Source organism: Malania oleifera, chromosome 9, assembly GCF_029873635.1.
Source record: "Malania oleifera isolate guangnan ecotype guangnan chromosome 9, ASM2987363v1, whole genome shotgun sequence".
Taxonomy (NCBI): domain Eukaryota; kingdom Viridiplantae; phylum Streptophyta; class Magnoliopsida; order Santalales; family Ximeniaceae; genus Malania; species Malania oleifera.
The window spans coordinates 13,686,188-13,709,169 of NC_080425.1; the positions used below are offsets into that span (position 1 = coordinate 13,686,188).

General features: G+C 36.5%; 2 protein-coding genes across 2 annotated transcripts; both read left to right on the forward strand.

Annotated features, from left to right (window-relative positions):
* The first annotated feature begins 423 nt into the window (after nt 1-423).
* Nucleotides 424-22,641, forward strand: LOC131163698 (probable inactive shikimate kinase like 2, chloroplastic). The gene is made up of 8 exons (XM_058120375.1): nt 424-765; nt 12,172-12,362; nt 12,448-12,642; nt 13,080-13,141; nt 15,291-15,357; nt 15,443-15,561; nt 17,892-18,068; nt 22,324-22,641. Exons 1-8 carry the CDS (start codon nt 502-504, stop codon nt 22,425-22,427), a joined length of 1,179 nt encoding a protein of 392 aa, XP_057976358.1. The 5' UTR covers nt 424-501; the 3' UTR covers nt 22,428-22,641.
* Nucleotides 1,010-2,986, forward strand: LOC131163699 (uncharacterized). Its single transcript, XM_058120377.1, has 2 exons — nt 1,010-1,168; nt 1,349-2,986. Exon 2 carries the CDS (start codon nt 1,755-1,757, stop codon nt 2,277-2,279), a length of 525 nt encoding a protein of 174 aa, XP_057976360.1. The 5' UTR covers nt 1,010-1,168; nt 1,349-1,754; the 3' UTR covers nt 2,280-2,986.
* Nucleotides 22,642-22,982: the final 341 nt, after the last annotated feature.

Consider the following 22,982-nt stretch of genomic DNA (forward strand, 5'->3'; position numbering starts at 1 on the left):
AACGAAACTTTCCACTAGTAAGTACAAATTTCGCCACTCGGATCACCGGGAAAATCGAATCCACTCACCAGAAGAAGAAAATACAGGCGAGTTCACAGAGAAACAGTAGGGAAGCCTAGTCATTTCTCCCTCATCTCCATTCCCTCCCCTGAAGAAACTATCCCTTCACTCCCAAATAGGGGTAGCAAAACGAGTCACCCGGCAAGTGACCTAATTCAAACCTGCCTAACCCATTTAAAAAACGGATCAGGTATGGGTTGACTTGTTTATAAACAGGTTAGTTTGTATTAAATTTAAACTCGATTTAAGCATATGATCACAAATTATCTATCCAGTTTCGACCCATTTTGTCACCTCTACTCCTAATAAGTCACGTGTTTTAGTTGATCGTTACCAAACATAAGAGTAACTAGCCAAAAGGCCAAAACCAAAAAGGCTATTCTTGAGCAAGACTCTCCCTTATCTATCCATCTCTGTTTCTGCTTCTCATCTAAAGCACAAATGGCCACTCTCAACTTCTTCTCCCAGAACCCCATCAAACCACTACAGATTTCGCCCCTAAAGCCTCCTCCTTCCTTGTCCAAATTCCATTTGGCCTCCATTACAAATCCCTTCTGTTATGCTTGTCGCTCTTCTTCTTCTTCTTCTTCTTCTTCTTCTTCTTCTTCTTGCTTTCTTTTGAACAATATGAACCTTTTAAAGAGTTTCAATCGAATCTCCTGTAATTGCCTTTCCACCATCCCCGTCGAAACTAAGAATTACGAGGTAATTTTTTGAAATTTCTAGTTTTCTGCCCTTCATTTTTGCGGCTAGAAAATTGTTGTGAGAAAAAGGAAAATTTTAATTCTTCTTTTTATGGTGGTGTTGTTTCACTTGTTTGTGAATTTTCGCAAATTGAATGGCTCAGTTTATGTAAGTTAAACGGTATGTTAGGCTTAGCTGAGTGGCGGCTTTTGTTTTCTTTGGTGTTAACGATTAACCATGGTGTTGTTTTCCTACGATGTCATAGCAACCTAATGGTGCATCATGTTTTGTGCACTGTTGATTCCCTGACAAGGAGAAACTCAACTCAAACTGATTAAATCGTTGAATTAAGCTGACTGGAGTGGACATTTACGTTTCCCAGTTCCAGACACTCATCAGAAGAGCTATATGTATATATCCCCAGGTAGCTTATGGAAGATCTTTAGTGCTGATATTCAATTTAAAAACTAACTCACATCTGGAGTAAAACAATGTAATGCACACCACTTTGGTATGCTGAAAAGGGTCTGCCAAATAATTTAATAAATACAGTATGATAGGGGTTTGGAGTATGATAGGGGTTTGGTGTTTATATGTTTTTCAGTTGGAGCACAGTATGCTGCTTTGGATGCAGAAGTAAATTCCTTCACAACTAGGACAAAATTAGTGGATCTTGGTTTCTTTAAATTGCACATGCTGTTTAGTTACTTGGGAATATTGGAGATGGCTTCAACACAGCACACAGCACATGGCACACCTGAAGACTGACGTCTGCCTTTCTGTTTCCATATTCCCTTTTTGATTCCTTCAGTTAGTTGCTCATTTTCCTTGCCCAGCTGTATATAAAGGGCAGTAATGTATTTTCTTAGTTAGTTAAAAATATTCTTTGGCAATTGTATATAAGCACACGACTGTAAGCTTGCTGCAACAGTAGAAATACAGAGAGCATTCTTTTCTTCTCTTTATCTGAAATCTTCTTCTTCGATTCTCTCTGCATTTCCATTTCTGACATGGTATCAGAGCAGGATTCACAAGCACTTCATATTGGAGATGATGATGTTTCCAAACTCTCCAATGAGAAGAACTCTTCAGACCGATACCTGAATTTTTCTGACCCCTTTAACCCATTCCGAATTGAGAAAGGTGATGACCTTGATGCTGCATTGGTCTCTGACCTCCTTACTGCTGATAATTATGTCAGCTGGTCGCGTGCTGTTAGCCGAGCTCTTCGTGCGAAGAACAAACTCGGATTCATCAATGGCACGCTTCTTAAACCTTCTGCTTCTTCAGATCCTGTTCTTGAAGCCTGGGAGAGGTGCAATGATCTGGTTGTGTCTTGGCTGCAGAATTCTGTAAGTGCTTCTGTGAAATCAAGCCTGGCTTTAGTTGATGATTCCAGAATGCTGTGGGTGGAACTGAGGGATCGTTTTACTCAACAAAATGGTCCTTGCATCTTTCAACTTAAACGTGATTTAGCTGCTTCATCACAAAGTCAGGATTCTGTCGCTAGGTCGTCTCAAAGGTTTGTGGGATGAGCTTGCTGTTTATGACCCTCTTCCCAGCTGTGACTGTGGAAAATTGAAGGTTCTTCATGATCGTTACAACCGTGATTGTGTCATTCAATTCCTCATGGGACTGTCTGACTCTTACTCAAACACAAGAGACCAGATTATGCTCCTTGATCCCCTACCACCTCTTAATCGAGTGTTCTTTATGGTTCAGCAACAAGAACGACAACACCAAATCATTCCCACCTCTGCCCCCTTTGACCTTATGGCTATGATGGCCAAACCTACCTACAATCCCACAAAATACCCTCCCAAGTCCTCCAACTCAAATACCCAGAAAAACAACCGTCCTTATTGCTCCCACTGTAAGATCCCAGGCCACTCTCTTGATAATTGTTTTAAGATTGGCAATGCTAAACCTCCTTTGTGTTCACATTGTCACATGACTGGCCACATTGTTGCTAAATGTTACAAACTACACGGCTACCCCCTTGGACACAAGCTCCATGGGAAACCCAGAAGTTTTGCAGCCACAACCACCCACTCCAGTGCTCTTCTAGAGGCTGATCATGAGGTTGTCCCAACAGAATCTATGGCATTTACCAAGAGCCAATATCAGCAACTTCTTGCTCTTTTGCATCCCAAAGAACCCAGCTCACCCATGGCTGCTCTCTCTGCTGCTCAGCCCTCTCCATCTCCATTTTCCAGTCATGTCAACACCTCTCGGGTTTCTGGTATGGCCATTTGTTCAGCCACACACACACAGAAATTTCATAGCTCACACACCCCACCTTGGATAATTGACACAGGGGCAACTGATCATATGATCTGTTGTTCTTCCCTTTTCACATCCATAACTGCTACTGTTTGTTACCAAGTCAAGTTACCTAATGGAAAAGCAGTCTTTATTACCCACACTGGTGTTGTGAGAATCTCTGAGCACTTAGTGCTGAATCATGTCTTGTGTGTGCCTTCTTTTCATTTTAACTTACTTTCTGCCAAACAACTTGCTCAACATGCTTCCTGCTGCCTAATTCTTCTATCTGATTCTTGCTTTCTTCAGGACTTAGCTTCTTGGACAACGTTGGGATGGGTGAAGTTAGAGGTGGCCTTTATCATCTACTCAGCTCATGGGTGTCACCTTCTGCTCTAGTAGATGCTTGTCCTACTTTCCTCACAAAGACCACCTCCGTTCTGCTTCTGCTACTCAGACAACCTCTTGTTCAGATTTATGGCACTACAGACTTGGTCACATCTCTCCTTCCAGATTACTTTTAATTAATGACCCGATTGTAACTAGCAATCTGAAACACCATAATCAAATGCCGTGTTTTGTCTGTCCTTTAGCCAAACAACATCGTCTTCCTTTCCACACTCTGAGCATTCCTCTTTACATGCTTTCAATATTGTCCATTGTGATATTTGGGGTCCCAACTCCACCATTGCAGCTGATGGATCCTGTTTCTTCCTCACTCTTGTCGATGATTTCTCTAGAACAACTTGGGTTTACATGTTTCAAAATAAATTTGATACTCGTACTTGTATTGTCACCTTTTGCAATCTAATTGAAACACAATTGCAGACAAAAATTGAGATACTTAGGAGTGGCAATGGGTCTGAATTCCAAATGAAAGATTTCTATCAAACCAAAGGCATCATACACCAAAAGAGTTGTGTGGAAACACCCCAACAAAACAGGGTCGTGGAGAGAAAACGTCAACATATCATGAATGTGGCTCATGCATTACGATTCCAATCACGTCTCCCTCTCAAATTTTGGACTGACTGTGTTCTAACAGCAGTCTACCTCATTAATAGAACCCCCACCCCCCTCCTTTATAATAAAACCACTTATGAAACCCTCTTCCATATCCCACCCAGTTACCAACACTTAAAAGTCTTCGAGTGCCTTGCTTATGCCTCTACACTCTCTCATGGGAGGAAGAAATTTGACCCCCCGTGGTAAAGTGTGTGTCTTTTTAGGATATCCTTTCAGCATTAAAGCATATAAATTACTTGACCTACAAACTGAACAAGTTTTTCTATCTCGAGATGTCCACTTCCATGAAACAAATTTTCCCTTCCATTCTCTCCTCCCCAACACCACATCCCCTTCCCTTTCTTCTCCATCTCCTCCCCTCACCACTATGCCACACCCTATCATTTCCTCTAATTCTCACCAGCTTCCTTCCTCCTCTCCCATTACTCCGTCATTACCTACCACTATCCTTCTCAAGGAATTCCACCCCCTTTCCCAAACCTCTCCTTCCTCTTCCCTTGTTTCTCCCCCACCATCCACCTCTCCTCTCCTCCCTCGCGGGTCCACTAGAGCTAGAAGTGCACCCAGTTATCTGCAAGATTTCCACTGCCAACAAACTACTCTTGCTACTCCCATCCCATTGTTGAACAAGCAGCTGCTGTCTTCCTCAGGTGAACCCTTTCCTCTGCATCATACTCTCTCCTATCAATCTTTTTCACATCCATATAAAGCCTTCTCAACCATTATTTCCACTCACATTGAACCACAAACTTTTAAACAAGCCATTAAGGACCCCGGTTGGTGTCAAGCTATGGATAATGCGCTGGCTGCCTTGAAAGCAAACCATACTTGGGAACTCACTGCTTTACCACCTAGAAAAGTACCCATTGGCTGTAAATATGTCTACAAAATTAAATATAATTCTGACGGAAGTGTTGAGAGATTGAAGGCAAGATTGGTAGCTAAAGGCTACACTCAGCTTGACGGGGTCGATTACCAAGAGATATTCTCTCTAGTTGCAAAACTAGTCACCGTGAGATGTCTTTTAGCTGTTGCGTTGATTAAGGGTTGGCATTAACATCAATTTGATGTCAATAATGCTTTCTTACATGGGGATTTACATGAAGACATTTACATGACCAAGCCTCCCGGCTACAAGAAAGGTTCTCCCAACCAAGTTTGCAAGTTACTCAAAAGTTTGTATGGTCTCAAACAAGCATCGAGACAATGGTATTCTAAACTCTCCACTGCTTTGCTTGAATCTGGTTTCTCTCAATCCAAAGCTGATTATAGCCTTTTCACCCGCGACACAAATGGCATCTTTGTTATTTTACTCATTTATGTTGATGTCATACTTGTCGCCAGCAATGATCTCAATGCTGTGAATGACTTCAAGGCTTTCCTACACAGCAATTTTCAAATAAAGGACCTCGGCACATTGCGATACTTTCTTGGCATAGAGATTGCAAGGTCATCTAAAGGGATACATTTGTGTCAACGGAAATATACACTGGACATTTTGGCAGATTCTGGTACCTTGGGCAGCAATCCTAGTAAGGCTCCTATGGAACAAAACCTCAAACTCACTAAGTCCACCGATACTCCTTTATCAGACCCCAGTGTTTACAGAAGACTATTTAGTCGCCTGCTGTACCTCACTATCTCCCGACCAGACATATGCTTTAGTGTTCAAACTTTAAGCCAATTCATGGCCAACCCAACTGATTCACACCTCTTGGCAGCTCAGAAGGTTCTTCGATACCTCAAGGGTGCCCCTGGTCAAGGTCTCCTTCGCCCCAGTTCTTCTTCCTTTCAACTTGAGGCCTACTGTGACTTGGATTGGACCTCTTGCCCTGACACCAGAAGATCTGTCGGGGGCTATTGCATCTTTCTTGGCTCCTCCTTGATCTCTTGGAAGTCTAAGAAACAATCGGTTGTTTCGCGCTCATCGACAAAGGCAGAGTATAGATCAATGGCTGCTACCCGTTCTAAATTAACATGGCTACGGTTCATCTTATCTGCTCTTCAAGTTCCTCATCCTCAGGTAGCTTTACTTCACTGTGATAACCAAGCTGCCCTACACATTGCTGCGAACCCTGTTTTCCACGAAAGAACCAAACATATCGAGCTCTATTGCCATTTGACAAAATCCAAGATGGAAGTCTCTGCACTCATTATGTCCCTAGCTTTGCTCAAATTGCTGACCCCAAAGTTCTTTCCTCTCACTTATCCAAGATGGGAGTCGTAAATCTTTACGCTCCATCTTCCGGTGGGGGGGGGGGGGTATTGGAGATGGCTTCAGCACAGCACACAGCACATGGCACACCTGAAGACTGACGTCTGCCTTTCTGCTTCCATATTCCCTTTTTGATTCCTTCAGTTAGTTGCTCATTTTCCTTGCCCAGCTGTATATAAAGGGCAGTAATGTATTTTCTTAGTTAGTTAAAAATATTCTTTGGCAATTGTATATAAGCACACGATTGTAAGCTTGCTGCAACAGTAGAAATACAAAAAGCATTCTTTTCTTCTCTTTATCTGAAATCTTCTTCTTCGATTCTCTCTGCATTTCCATTTTTGACAAAGAAAGCATGAAACTAGTGTTTCTAGTTAACATTGAGCTGTTGTTGATTTTCCTTCCCTGACAAATTCTCTACAACAAATTTTTGGACTATTAATAGTCAGAATTTTTCGAATGAAAACGTACCTTTTATTTTTGGGGAGCATGCCTCCCATTTCTATAATACTAGATATTTTTGGTAGATTGGGATCAGAATTTACAAATTTTTTTTATAACGTGTATTTTATTGATTGACATTAATCAGCACATGATTTGAAAATAAGAGAAATGGTAATATATTGCGTAATTGAGTTGCTGATGTCGAGACTTCTTTAAAAAAAAAAAAAGATTTGAACCCCATGTTTTAGGTTGTTTAGGATTCAAAAATCTGAAGAACATGCCGCAGATGAAACAAGTATTCAAATAGGTTCAACTGAGTGAAGGATTTTGTTTTTCAAGTAACCAGTGATGAAGCGACTCACAATTTTATGTTCTTCTGCTTTTACTGGATTTCTTAGAAACTGAACACATGTATACTTCGTTTAGCTGAAAACTATTACTATATGAATAACAGAAAATTCAAAGGATAATGAGAAGGCAAGAGAAGAGATATTTATTTATTTTCCTCAATTTATTTAAGTAGAGAAAGCATAGTAAGAATTAGCACAGATAACGCTGCAATGCTAAATTGTTTCTCATGGTCTCACCTCACTTCAAGTGAAAATTTAGGTTGGCACCAGATGTATGAGAAATTAGGACGGAGATCCAAATTCAAGCCATTTGGAAGTTTTGGTTATTATTATTATTATTATTATTATTATCTTATCTGTTCAATTTCCATGGTATTTTTCTTTTAGCTTTTATTAGGTCATAAATAGTATATTTAGGGTTTATATACTGGAAAAATAATGTCCCAATATTATTAGGTTTCCTAATTTTTATTTTCTTGTTTCCCAGGCATTTTAGGCCTTTAAATATCCATATGTAATTGATTAGGGATTTTAGAATGAAATAGAATTTAGTTTAGGGTTTAATCCTCATCTTCTCCATTTTTCTTTGGTTGGCAATCAAATAGAGAGGTTTGATCCTATCAAGGTGAGTAGTTGTTCAGCGTATGGTTGATGTGATGCCCTCTCCATGAAAATCACATGTGTTGCTTGGTTACCCATGGATCGACCCAATGACCAGAAATCATACTAAAACTTGCAAAATAAATAAATAAATAAAAGATACAGCTCTTTCCAAGCATTACCTGCACAACATAAGGACAAAGTTGTGAGGAAAGAAGAGAACATTGATGGTGGATTTTCCCAACACTATGTGCCGATCTAAGACAAAGTCAAGAACACTTAACTCTCTCCCAAACTCACCAAAATGACCCACTAAAGAATGAGCAAGTGGCCAAGAAGGTCCAAGAGTTCTTAGATGTGTCATTATAAATTGATACTTTGATGCAATAAGCAAGCTGTGACATCTGTTTAATTTATTGTTGCTCCCAAGGGAAAGTTTTTGTTTGATTGACTTGGGGGATCTCAGATTTTAGGGAATTCTAGTTTGCTGTTTTGGATCTCCTCCCAACACTTTAAACTTTCAATTAAAACTTTCAGCCGATTCCTTTTCTAATTGGGTGAGAAGGATGCAATATTAGAAACAAGGCCAACAATTCAGATTCAAGGCATTTAGGATTTTTGGGACTTTTAGATCTTAACATATTTGGACATTATTGTTATTTTTTCTTAATGGTATTCTTCTAGTAGCATTTTGTAGGCCCTAAATTTGTAGATTCCAGGACCTTATCCATTAGGAAAGCAAATGTCTGGGTAATATCAAATTTTCTTAGTTATCTTTTGTATTTTCAGAAGCATTTTAGGTCTTTAAACATCAATATTATGTAATTTATTACGGAAAATTTACAATGGAATTCAATTTAGGTTTATCCCTTATGTGGACATGTGAGTCCTTTCGATCTATTTTGCTCTTCTACACCCTCTCCTCCCCTCAGCTGTTCTGCATCACCTCTGGAGGAAAATTGGAAAAAAAAATAAAAAATCCCCCTATTATATTTTACTTCCATTGCACCTATGAACCAATGATGAAGAAAAGTCAAAGAAATAAGTTTATGATGGAAATGATAAATATGCACTAGCCTCTTTGCACACATTCTGCACGTGCTCAGAGGCTTTTTCTTTGTCTCCTTAGATTACTAGTATTTTAGGCTTTGTATTATTTCCTGATACTACCCTTTTAGAACATTTGAGGAGTTTATAACGGAGGCATTTTTTAGAAAGATAAAATATATGATATGAGCATTTTCAAAAAGAAAAGTTGCAGACCAACAGCATAGTCCTGCTTAATTAATAGTATAGATAATATAGCTGCACTTATGTGTGGACAAGAATGCACATCATGATGCAGCACAACTTAGAAAACTAAACTACAGTGATATTTTGGTGGATTTAAAGAAAATAAGCGGTGAAGAAAGAGATTAGGATGACATTGAGTAAGATGTGGAAGGGCTTTAAAATTAAAATAAGTTGCTGTTCAGTGGCCCATGGAGACTGATTGCTGGAAACCCGGCATCATGGAGATTAGGTTTTAATTGATGCAATCCACCGGTCCATGATGGACTGGGTAGGAGAAATAGTTCCTTCAAAGGTTCTTTTGTTCCTCTCTCTCCACACCCCACAAAAAAATAGCAAGGGGGATTAGGGAGAGAAATCTTCCTCCTTCCTTGTTTGATTTGGCCCCTTTCCAAGCCCACAGTTCATCTTCCATGGTAGCTGCAGTCACCCACTTCTGGTTTACAATGGAGATGGCTTAGTTCCATAATTTCTTGGTCCAAGAACGATGCTGAAGGACGTGATCAATCGATTCCTCCTGCTTTAGTCATAAAAAGTATCTATTGACAAGAGCATAGTTTTCAAATAGAGATTCGAATTGTAAACGAAATTCCAATTTTGGGAATCGAGAATCAAATCAAATTGTAAGATTTGGTACAATTTCCAAAATCAATTCTAAATGACATGCATATAGTGATATACAAACAAGAAGCAAAATGGTAAAGTACGTTTAAATTTTGAAAATAAAAAAACCATATTTCGTGTGTTTGCTTTCCCTAAGTGAATGAAAACTAAGAGAAAGAGTCAAGAAATATTAATAAGATGAATTTTGCGCTGTTCAAAGGAAGGAATCAAGAAAAAATAATAAAAAATTGAACTTTTGGTGTTTATTAACAATTAAAAATAATAATATTTCATGTATATTCTTTCACGGACTAAAAGGAGAAAAATGATAATAACTGAATAAACTACCATAAAAACCAACTCTTGAATCTTAACTACACAATGAAACATGAGTATCACCTCAGCCAGTGAGTGTTCTTTACCTTCTTCTTAATATTAGAATAGTATGCTCCTAGAGTGAAGAATGGTTTTGTGAAGGCAACATATCATGTGAATTTCTATTTCTTCTCTTTTTTAGCACAATGTAGACAAGGAATGGAAGCTAATCGTGTAAAAACAAAAGCAAGAAAAAAAGAAGAAGAAAGAAATGTTGTTTTGGGGGTTTTAAGTTAGTTGGGTTTGTCAAGATATGATAGGTCTAGAATCATGCGAATCAATAGATTCAAATTGATTTATTAGATTCACAAGGTGAATCAATAGATTCAGCAACAATTAATTAGTTTTTAATTCGCTAGTAAGAGTCGAATTGATTTGGTGCGGAGCTAATACGAATCGTATGAATCACATTGAGAATCATAAGATTCTAACAACTATGGTTAGGAACCACACTTTTGATCTTGCTGTACTTCATATGGGAAGACCTCAATATTCTGTTGATTAAATGCAATTTCTAGCCATACCTGTGCTCCAAAACAGCTTTCAAAAGCTTACCTTATAAAGTGTCTCCCAGATAGTTGGGTTACTTATTATGAAAAGATGCATACTGAAGTTTAGCCAGTCCAACCTGCTGATAAGAAATTAGATGTTATTATGCAGTATGCAGATTAAGCACAACAATTCCTAATCCAGTGTCTATGGTTTTTCCAGTAGTATATACTTAGAACAATGGCCTGTCCATTGAAAAAACCACAGGTTGCTCTTTTGATGTTGATGACAATGTTTGCGCCATTTTTTATATGAAAGTTCCCATTACTAGCCATAATATTGGGATCATGGTTTTAAATGGTGGTACAGGTAATCATAGCATAATGGTTGCAGGTGTAGTGAGAAGATGGAGTAGCATAACAGGAAGTGGGTGTAACGACCATGAATATTTTTCAGGCACAAACATCTTATGTGTTTTGGTTTATTTGCATGTTTTAAGCTCTTTGCCCTTCTCAAAGAGAGTTTTAGAACATTTGGGTTCCTTTAGATGGACTTGCTAACATTGTTTGGCAAGGGAAATAAATTTTTTACATTTGTTTTAAAATACTATTGATAGAAAAATTGTGTGTGTGTGTGTGTGTGTATGTTTTCACTTTTTCATTAATCATATGTTTGATAAATTAATTAGTTAGACAAAATTATTATACAAGTGCACACCATTTTCTATAAGGCACATAAGACATACAAATGTACAATAAGTTAAACAAATTCTATTGTTTGTTTGTAAAATAATAGAAATCCTGTGAATCTAGACCAACAAGTTATATTGCGTAACTATAATTTTATGATTAAACTCATGTTCCAGTCTGATCAGGTGTTTTGTTGCTTTATACAATTCTATTTATGATTAAATCCAGTAAATATATAATCCAGTCTGCAATTCAGTAAATTTAGACTTTATACAATATAACTTGTTGGTCTAAATTTACTGGATTTTAATTACTTAAGAAATAAATAATAGAACTTGTTTAACACAGTACTAAATTCATAAATTCAGACTGATTACTGAATTTATGGATTTTAAAACAGGATAATAAAATAAATATGGTTAGGTTCACACTTATTTAACAAATGAATTGCGGACTAAGAGTGCTAAATTCATAAATTTATAATCCATTCTGCGATTCATATATTCTATGATTGAATTCATAAAGCACTAAACTTACGATTAAGTTTAAATTTTATAGGCAACAAATGATTTACTGAATTGCAGACTGGAGCTTGAAAAGGGCTCTTCTTCTACTAAAGTACTAATTACGTTTGATAAAGCTTGATATGTATCGTTGGCCCACAATCTAACAACTTAAGATTTTAGGTGAAGTGGTAATCCAACATGGTACTAGAACTGGTTACGAAGAGGTCCTGGGGTCTAATCTTGTTTCCCGCATTTATCATCTTGTGCTAAAAAAAATATTGTATTCCCTGTAATGGGTATTATTTACTCCACATGCTATTGGGCTGCACATGCAGGGGAGTGTTAAAGCTTGATATACATTGTTGGCCCACAGCCTAACAGCTTCAGCTTTTTAGATGAAGTGGTAATCTAACAAAGTTTATATCAGTCACCACTTATAAATAACAATAGGTGATTTTCTCAGTTGGATATTATATTATTTTCTATTTTTTGTTCCTTGAATTTGATTAATTCTTTACATCTTTAAATTTTTTTATCAGTTGGTTTTAACTTCTCTTCTAATCATGTGAAATATAATGCAGTTTTCTGATGGTCCTTTTGAGGTTGAATTGAGATTACAACTAGATGGAAGAAATATCCAAAGTTCCAAAGACATATTCGTGAACTCAAATGAAAGTTCTTTAACAATTAGAGCAAAGTGCTCAGATTCTCTCATTACATTAGTAGAAATTGACCATCTGTACCACAAGATAAAGCCTGCTGAAACAATATGGTTTGTATTTTCTGTTATGCAAAATGTTTTTTTTCAACTGTATACATTTTTAAATTGTTAATTCGAGGATTTTTGTTTTGTGCAGGTGTTTAGATGACGATCAACTGGTTGTTAACTTAAAGAAGCAGGATCCAGATATAAAATGGCCCGACATTGTGGAGTCCTGGGAGTCACTGACAAAAGGAGCTGTGCAGTTTCTAAAAGGAACATCAATCTACCTTGTTGGGGATTCTACTGAAATCAACCAGAAAGTTGCTGGAGAACTTGCAGCTGGTCTAGGGTATGAATCTTACTTGTGGTTCTGAAGAGAGCTATTATTACCTACTAATTTTTCACGGAAGTCATACCAGTTCACCCTTTTCCTGTTTCTGGACATCTTCTTGGTATTGCACACGTATTTTGCACCATCCCATTTTTGTCACTTACAGTAGTCACTGTAACATAAATCACGTTTGACTAATAATTTTGAACAAAGAAAAACCATATCACCGTAAAGTAATAAACTCTTATGTGTGCTCGCGAGTGTGTCTGCATCACAACCTGTTGGACTATAATCTTGAATCAGCGGCTTTAATGATCATGGTCCACTACTTTCTATATGCTATTACTTTTCAGTTGTACATTTCTTTTGCTTAGCTTGTTATATCTAGGACAATTTTATTTTCTTTGACATCTCTCATGTTCTAAAATTTTCCCGCTTGATTGATATGTTGACAGGTATACACCTCTTAGCACAAAAGAGTTGTTGGAAACATTTGCCAAGCAGACCATTGATTCATGTGAGTATGGCTGTATGCTTTTATGCTGATTGCCGCTTAGCAGTCTTTGCCTCCCTTGTGAAAATGCTGGAACAATCTAACAGTAGATGATATGATCTAAAGTTTTGAGATAAAATTTAACAAGTACGGTCATACTTGAGTAGAACTAGCCACTGCCTACAGATGATGTACTGCTAGTGTTCAAGGGATTGATTTCTGTTTTTTAACTCAAAATATATATATACAACAACAACAACAACAAAACCAAGCCTTAAGTCCCACTAGGTGGGGTCGGATACATGAATCCTTTTCTTCCAATTTATGCAATCATGGACAATTTCTTTCGAAAAATTCAAGGCTATTAAATCCTTACTCACTATCTCATTCCAAGTTATTTTAGGTCTACCCCTACCCCTTCTACTACCCCTCACAGTAACTAACTCACTCTTCCTTATTGGCACACTGTGGCCTACGTTGAAAGTGCCCAAATCATCTGAGTCACCCCTCCCTTATCTTATCTTCTATGGGAGCTCAAACTATATATATAAATTGTGTAAATATTTTGAGGAAATTCGAGAAGAGAGAGGAGCCTCCTTAAATTATGTTGGATATGCTAGTTCCTATAATATGTAGTCAGACTTGTAATTTTCTCAGTTCAAATATTGCGATTTGGTCCTTGTTAAAGCTTGATATACATCGTTAGCCCACAACCTAATAGCTTAAGGTTTTAGGCAAAGTGGTTATCTAACATGGTATCAGAGTGGGTTACTAGGAGGTCCTGAGTTCTAGTCTCGTTGCCTGCGTTTATTGTGTGTTGTTTAAAAAATTAGTTATTCGCTGTAATGGGTATTATTTATTTTGTGTTTATCTCTCCACGTGCTGTCGAGCTGCACATGCGGGGGAGTGTTAAAGCTTGATATACATTGTTAGCTCACAACTTAAAAACTTAAGATTTTAGGTAAAATGGTAATCTAACAGTCCTCAATATAAAGTAGTATACATAACCATATGAATTGTCTAAAATAAACTTTATTAACAGGGTTAAAGCTTGACTGAAACAACGACCTAGATATACCTAACCATATGAATTGACTAAAAATAAACACATTTTTGTGTTGACTACTCTTTAGAATTTAGATGATTGCTTTTGGAGTTTGGAGGTACCTTTAGATTGCCATCTTGTTCTATTGGAAAATCTACACCATATGCATTCAAAAGGGACTAATAGGTTACCTTATGTGCTGTGTTAACCAACAAACATAATTCTTGTTTTGGCATTGATTTAGTGTACATAAAGGAGGAACATTTCTGAAGTTATTAAGCATGAATTTATATTTTATTTCATTTGTTGTGTTGCCAGTTTTGAGGACATTTGAAAAGAGAAAGGAGCCTCCTTAAATTATGTTGGATATGCTATTTGCTATAATAGTAGTCAGACTTGTAATTTTCTCAGTTCAAATTTTGCGATTTGGTCCTTGTTAAAACTTGATATACATTGTTAGCCCACAACCTAATAGCTTAAGGTTTTAGGCAAAGTGGTAATCTAACATGGTATTAGAGTGAGTTACTAGGAGGTCCTAGGTTCTAGTCTCCTTGCCCGCATTTATTGCGTGGTGTTTAAAAAATTAGTTATTCCCTGTAATGGCTGTTATTTATTTTGTGTTTATCTCTCCACGTATTGTCGGGCTGCACATGCGAGGGAGTGTTAAAGCTTGATATACATTGTTAGCCACAACCTAATAGCTTAAGTTTTTATGTAAAGTGGTAATCTGACAGTCCTCAATAAAAAAGAAAAAGGAATACCCTTTATGTATGCAGTATGCATAAACAGGCACGCATGCACATGATATGCTTATAAATATATTTTATTTTTATCATGTATTTTGTTTGTTTTACCTATACACATGTAAGTACATAGATTTTTTCAATCTTGTCTAATCTCCGTGTACAAATTATGATTTCGGTTCTTGATTCCAATCTCAGTTTGACAGCTATGGTTGCTAAAATTCTTGTCTGTTTTACGCCCTAGAAGTTTTTTCAGTAATAATTATGCTTTTAAAAATTAGGACCTTGTCTAGTAGAGAGAACAATAATAGTTTTTAGGTGAGACTGCTTGAAATAACTTGAATCCATCATCTTGCAGTGCATTAATAAGTGTAATCATTTCCAGGGGTGACAGCTGAAGGATCTAAACCTGTAGCTGAGGCAGAAAGCGCTATATTAGAAAGCCTAAGTAGGTATGTTGTGTGGGATATGATTTATTAATTTGTTTGAACAAAACAAAATAATAACATCATCCTGTGGGCGTGATTGGTCTTGCAGTCAAATCCGTGCTGTGGTTGCGACATTAGGAGGGCAGCATGGAGTTGCTGCATGGGATGACCAATGGAGGCATCTGTATGCAGGATTTACTGTCTGGCTGTCATGGTCTGAATCCATAGGTACTTCATTTTAGAAACTCTTTATGAGAAGTATGGAAAAAACTTGTTAAGAATTTTTTTTCAACTCCTGCAGGACAACAAAGTTTAGACCTTTACAACTTTTGAAAATGTGCCCTTTATCTTACAAGGAAAATCCATAAGTATTGACTTATGAGCTGCAAAACCAGTTTCTATATCTCTAAAGAGGCATGTGTTGCTTTTCCTTATTAAAAGTTGCTTCCAAACCATGAAATATATTTGCAAATGCCTCGAGGCTTGTCAATAATGTGCTTATGTAGATGTTGGCATATCTGAGTGATGGCTTTTACAAAAAGATATCTCAGAAGGATCATCTTGACATGGCAAATTATGCTACCATGAGATTCAAAAACTGCATTTTCAAGATGAAAATGATGTGTCATGCCTTTGTATGAAGAAAATACCATAGTTACGAGCCATTTTGAAGTGGGAAAGATGTATGCGAACCAGGTTGTCCCCAGACTCCCTACCAATATGGGAGAATGATATAAATTTTTTATGAAGTAGAAGACTTTAGTTGAATGGTGCTTGGATTTCTACTTCAGCTGTTGGTAAATAAACCTGAAATTTCAAAAGAAATATGATGCACTTAACCCGGAGCAAGTTTTGTTCGCAACCAACCCCAAAGCATGAGGAGATTACATCCTTGGAGAGGACAAGAAATCCTCAAAAAATGAAATAAACCACCAAAAGAAAGAAAAAAGAGAAGAAATAAAAATCCTAACAAAAACTAATTTGGAAATGCTCTCTTTAAACCCCTCCCATGGGAATTCTCAGAACACTGCAAATTTGTTAACTCTTGCTGGCCTTTCCACACCTTTCTTATACCACCATTCAACAGTTCATTTCCTTCCAAGATCAGACAACCACAATCCCATCTTATGTGTGTCGTTGAGCTTCTAAATCCTTCCCATTAGCATCCTCCAAAGGGATAGGCAAAATCCCATCTGTACACTGCTGCTCTTTAGCTAGTCCATTTTCCTCAAAAATAGAATCATGGAATTTCTATATATATATATATATACATATATTGTTTACAATGTTTTTTATTCTCGCAAACTACATTTGTTGCACTTTCAATGATGCTTGTACTTTGTCAAATTATCTATCAGTAATCTTAATCCTGCATAGTTTCTCCTGTTTTCCTTGATTGGAAAGAGCTATGTTTGGGTGTTCTCATAATTTATAAATACAATTGACATGACTTGTACTCCCATTTCTCTCCTCCCATTTTTTTCCCCAGAAAGATCAATAAATAAAAAACTTCCCTTTAGATTTGATATTTCTCAGAATCCTAATGAAGATGCTCATTGGCATTAAGGACAGTATTAAGGTGGATTTGGGCTCAACCCCGCCTCGCCCTTCATAGAGATTGATTCTATTCACAAACCCAGTATAGGCTTTTAATATAGCCTGTTTTCAGTTAGATAAAAACAAGCATTCCAACCATATTTCAGACTGGTGTCATAATGGAAACTACATAAGAAGGTTTTGAAAGAAGTGGTTTCAAATGTCTATCCATGGAATCAGAAAAGCAAAGTCTCTGCACGATTTAACAATGTTTCCATCCAAACTTAGGTCTTTAATATTTGAGTAATTGCATGATCACTTTCCTGATATGATGTGTTTTTGTTTGGCTTATGAACTTATTGTGCTCAAATAAAGGTCACCTCCATGCATCTTTGCAGATTTTTAGAATTATCCAATTATTCTAGTTCTTTCATGAAAATTAATAAATGGGTCTGTGCGATAGTGATTCAAGCCTTACCATCATTCTACCACATGCCCAAATACTGTGCAAATATCCAGATGGTTGGTGTCACAATCTTGGGCTAAACTCCAGTGACGTATTGGCTGCATTGGCCCATTGATCTCATGGGTTTGTCTTATAAGAGGCGTCTCACATAGTTGGAGCCCAAACCATCCTAGTAAGGCTAGGATTACCCTAGTATACATCCAATGTGGGACTGTGACATTCTCCCTCGTCCAATCTCTGACATCCTCATAAAAGTACCTTGCAAATAGTACCCCAAAGTTCGCTCTGATACCAAATGTCACGATCTTGGGTTCAACTCTAGTGAGGTATTGTCCACTTTGGATCATTGGCCTCACGAGTTTGTGCTAACAAAAGCACCTCACATAGTTGCAGACAATACCAACCTAGCCCAAGGTTTCCCTAGTAAACATCCAATGTGTGACTCTGACAGTTGGTTGATGGTCCAGTGAAAGCCTCTTGATGGCAGTTCAAGTCTTTTCATTGTGAGACACATTTAGTTTTCAGTTATAATGATTCTGGCTTACTTATGATGTAGAGAAAGATTCAGCAAAGGAGACAGCAAAGAAGCATGTCCAAGGCGGTACTTCTGCTTACTCAAATGCAGATGTGGTGGTCAATCTTGGGAGTTGGGATGCAAATCATGCCAAAACTGTTGCTCAGGCTTCCTTGAGTGGCCTTAAACGGTTAATCATATCAGACAAGAAGCTCCCAGGTATCTACTATGTTAACAATTTTCATGCTTGCTATGCTCATTTTTTTTGCACAAAATTCTGACTTTAAAATCTGGGAAATGATGGCATCATAGGATTAACAAGTGACAATAAAGCTTGGAACTAACTGTAAATCTTTGATAAGGTTCTCCATACCAATTTTTGCTTGACTAAACAATTTGCTTGAAAAAAAAAAAAAAAAAACCAGAGTAAACTGGATACAAATTGGAGACAGAAACTAAAGGTTTATTTTTCTCAATGGTACTAGAAAGATTTATTTTGTTTGCACAAACAACAATAATAAGAACAAAATAAAACAAAACAAAAAACCAGAACCATCTCTTTCTAGCATTGTGCTCAATCTAGTTGAACTTTGATCTTTTTGGCAATCTCCTTGGCATGGATTTCTTAGGAACAACAACAACAACAAACCAAGCCTTAATTCCCACTAGGTGGGGTCGGCTATATGAATCATTTTCCGCCAATTTATGCGATCATGTACCATTTCTTTTGACAGATTCAGGGATATTAAATCCTTACTTACTATCTCCTCCCAAGTTATTTTAGGTCTACCCCTACCCCTTCTACTGTCCCCCACAGTAACTAACTCACTCTTCTTCACTGATGCTTTATGTGGCCTACGTTGCAAGTGTCCATACCATCTAAGTCGTCTCTCCCTTATCTTATCTTCTATAGGAGCTACACCTAACTTACCGCGAATGTGTTCATTCCTTAATTTATCTTTCAATGTTATACCACTCATCCGTCTAAACATTCTCATCTCGGAAACTTTTACTTTTTGGATATTATGTTTCTTTGTCGCCCAACATTCTGATGCATATAGCATAGCTGGTCTTAAAGTTGTCCTATAAAACTTCCCTTTTAAGTTTAAGGGTATTCTACAATCACAAAGCACATTAGAAACACTTCTCCATTTTACCCAACTGGCTTTAACTCTATGCATTACATCATCTTCAATTTCTCTTTCAGCTTGTATAATAGATCCAAGGTATTGAAATTTACAAGTGCTATTTATTTTTTCATCATCAAGTTTAACTTTGTCTCCAATATTCCTTCTATCATTACTAAAATTACATTTCATATATTCTATCTTATTTCTACTTATCCTAAAGCCTCTAGATTCTAAAACTTCTCTCTATAATTCTAACTCAGTCTCTACTCCGTCCCTAGTTTCATCAATTAATACATTATCATCTGCAAACAACATACATCATGGAACCTCCTTTTGAATACTCTTAATCAGTTGGTCCATCACTAAAGTAAAAGGATAAGGACTCAAAGCAGATCCTTGATGTACACCTATAGTAATTGGAAATTCTCTAGTTTCTCCATTTATAGTCCTTATACTAGTCATTATTCCATCGTATATATCCTTACTGACATCAGTATACCTACTACAGACACACTTTTTTTCTAAAACCCACCATAGAACTTCCCTAGGTATCCCTATCATATGTTTTCTCAAGGTCAATAAATATTATATGCAAGTCCCTCTTCTTTTCCCTAAACTTTTCCATTAATCTTCTTAAAAGATATATAGCTTCTATGTTAGATCTCCTAGGCATAAAACCAAATTGATTTTCTGAGACCTTCGTTTCTAACTTTAATCTTTGTTCAACTACCATTTCCCATAGTTTCATCGTATGACTCATAAGTTTAATTTCAAGATAGTTATTATAATTTTGAATATCTCCTTTATTTTTGTATGTAGGTATTAAAGTGTTTTTCCTCCATTCATCTGGCTTTTTGTTAGAATTGTATTAAATAAATTAGTTAATCATATAATTTCGTTATCACCTAAGCATTTCGAAACTTCAATTGGGATGTTATCTGATCCCATAACTTTCCCATTTTTCATTTTTTTAGTGCAAACTTGACTTCATTAACTCTAATTTTGCGAATAAATCTCATATTTTTAGTCTTTTCCTCATTTGACAATTCTAAGTTTGAACCTTCTATTTGGTTTTCATTCAACTTATTAAAGTAAATTCACCATCTTTCTTTAATGTCTTCGTCCTTAACGAAGACAATATCATCCTCACTTTTTATACATTTTACATTTTCTAAGTCCTTACTCTTCGTTTCTCTAGCTCTAGCAAGTTTAAGTATATCTCTTTCCCCTTATTTTATATCCAATCTATCATACAAACTATTAAATGATTTGTATTTAGCTTCTCTAACACAACCTTTTTTGCATTTTTTCTCGCCTCCTTATATTTTTCAAAGTTATCCATGTTTCTACGTTTTTGCCATGTTTTATATCAAATTCTTTTTGTCTTTACAGCTTTTTGTACATCTTTATCCCACCACCAACTTTTTTGTTATTCGAAAATCTTCCCCTTGATTCATCTAAAATATCTTTTACTATCTTTTTAATAGAGTTAGCTAATCTACTCCAAAGAGTATTTGTATCTATCCCATCTTCTATAGTCCAATCCCCATCTTTGATCATTTTATCTTTAAATTTTATTATATTTTCTCATTTTAGGTTCCACCACCTAGTTCTCTTACACTAGTTTATTTTATCTTTTTTCTTCCATTTTTTAATACATATATCTAACACAAAGTTTAAGGTAATTCATTTGCTTCTCTTCTGCAAAACAAAAGATTAGGGCTTCTTTACATTACATTTTTTGACTAGGAAATTTTGAATAAATAAATAATTACTTCATTAGTTAATTAATTATTAGACAGCTTCCTCCAGATTGTGGAAGACTTCAAAATTATTCAGGTCAAGACGTAATAGCAGAGACAAACCATTATCATATAAACAATAATCTTTTGCTAGTGTCCACCGAAGTTTGGAATGAAATGTGTGTTTTGTATTGGACACACTACGCTCTTCTGTTGACATGCTTCAACACCCCTACTCTCCACCCCATGCTTCATTTTTTTTTTTTCCTATTTTTTATGTTTTAAATTTTATTTCTCATTTTTTTTTTTTTTGTTTCTTTCCTTTCTTTCCTTTCGTTCCTTATTCCTTGTACTTTTCCTCTCTTTGTTTATTTCCTTTTTCTCATTCTTTTGTTTCCTTCTTTTTTGCATTTACTTTTTTAGTTTTTATCATTTAATTATAGTTTAAAATTTTTAGGATTCCCCAATATCTTTTTTATTGTCAATTTCATTGTACAAATTACAAAACAAAAGCAATCTAAGCCACTGGAAACAATTAGTTATTATGGACTTTAAATTGCAAGAAAGGTGGTAGTATGATTTTAGACCTTGAAAGATATTTTATCTCATTTTTTTGGCACAAAAAGAAATAATAAAATTATTTCCCCAGTTTTCCTTTTTTCCCTTATTTCTTTTTCTCATTTCTCACTTTCTGCCAGCATGTGGATACCACGCAACCATATCTATATGCCAATTTCTAGCAGCAATTCTTCCCCTTTTTTTTTCTCATGTCCTTTACTCTTTTGTTTTCCTTTTTCCCCTCTCTCTACAATCTCAAATCCTAACCATTCTTGTACCAAATTAATACTGTTTATTGCTTCTTTCTTTTTCTCAAAATGTTATTGCTTTTCATACTCCATTATCTGTTGTAATGCTGCTTTACACAGTAGTTGGTGGCTGCAACATTGTTGTATTTGTCATTGTATGGTATTGTTTGATTGACTCATGATGGATGTGGGGACTTTTTTGGTCTTAGGTCAGGGGTTTGGTGGTTATTTGGGGTTGGGTTTGTAGTGTTTGGGGGCAATGTTTTTGAGTTTGTTTGATCTTGGGTTGCTGCTGGTGGTGAAAATTTGCAGTTTTGGTGGTGATTATGGTGGCCAGTGGTGGTTGACTTATGATGTGTTGTTTTGCAACTTAGATAATGATTATATACTTTGGTGGGGTTTTTTAGGCAGTGCTGATTCTCTGGTGAGAGTTCGTTAGTGTTTGGATGGTGTGCGTGGGTGCTTTAGAGACGAGGGACAATTGGTGATGCTGCAGTATCTCAGTGGATCAGTGTCATAGCTTGGACTTATGGTGATGCTGCTGCTGGTTTTTCCCCAACACCGAAGATGAAACGAGTTTTCTTTTGTCTACTTTTCCCAAGGACCAAAAATCCTAAAGCTTACCAGATGTGAATGGTCACCCCAGGCTTATTATATATATATATATATATATATATATATATATATATATATATATATATATCAGACCAAGAAGTCAAATAAATGGCATGGTGTCTCAGATATTTACTGCTAGTCACTCGCTCTGTAGCTGACTCTATTTTCTGCTTTCATGAAGGTAAAAAGAGCCTCTACATAAGACTAGGATGTCGTGGTGATTGGCCAAACATTAACCCACCTGGATGGGACCCTTCAAGCGGAGTTCAACCTCCCATGCTGTAGTGCTGCTATTCCTAAAACAAAGCAAGAACGTGTATACCAGCTGGGAATTTTTGCTCCTGCCGCTTTCTGTAGTTTACAATACATGTTGATAATTTAGCATAATCTTGATTAACATTTTTTTTTTTCTTTTTATGAGATGTCTTTCAACTGGCATGATCTATTTTGCATGCTTCTGTTTAAATCCAATCCCCTGAAAAATGGGAATTTTCTAGCATCTGATGTGAAGGAGAAAGTCTGGCGCACAATGAAAAATGGGCGGAACTGCCATAGATCGTTCTTCATTTCCTGGAAAATGGGAATTTATTTATGGACTTCTTTTGTTGAGAGGAAAAGGAGAAACATAAGCCGCATAATTTTGAAAGGTAATTCTGATATTTCCCAAGTTTAGCCAGCACTCTGTATTTACACAGCTAGTTGGCATTTCATCCATTTATCCCAAAAACCATCAGCCTAGGCATGATATATCCCAAGAGGATAAGGATTCTGATGGCTTCTAGTGGATTATTCTACAATTTCTTGTCTGCCCTCATTCATTTACTTTATAAACTAAAAACA

What these genes read in the sequence shown, in the direction of transcription:
- LOC131163698 (XM_058120375.1), top strand. Translation starts at nt 502, where the DNA reads ATGGCCACTCTCAACTTCTTCTCCCAGAACCCCATCAAACCACTACAG. An exon ending in GAACTTGCAGCTGGTCTAGG is followed by an intron (nt 12,643 to 13,079) that starts GTATGAATCTTA and finishes ATATGTTGACAG; the next exon opens with GTATACACCTCTTAGCACAA. An exon ending in CAAGCAGACCATTGATTCAT is followed by an intron (nt 13,142 to 15,290) that starts GTGAGTATGGCT and finishes AATCATTTCCAG; the next exon opens with GGGTGACAGCTGAAGGATCT.
- LOC131163699 (XM_058120377.1), top strand. Translation starts at nt 1,755, where the DNA reads ATGGTATCAGAGCAGGATTCACAAGCACTTCATATTGGAGATGATGAT.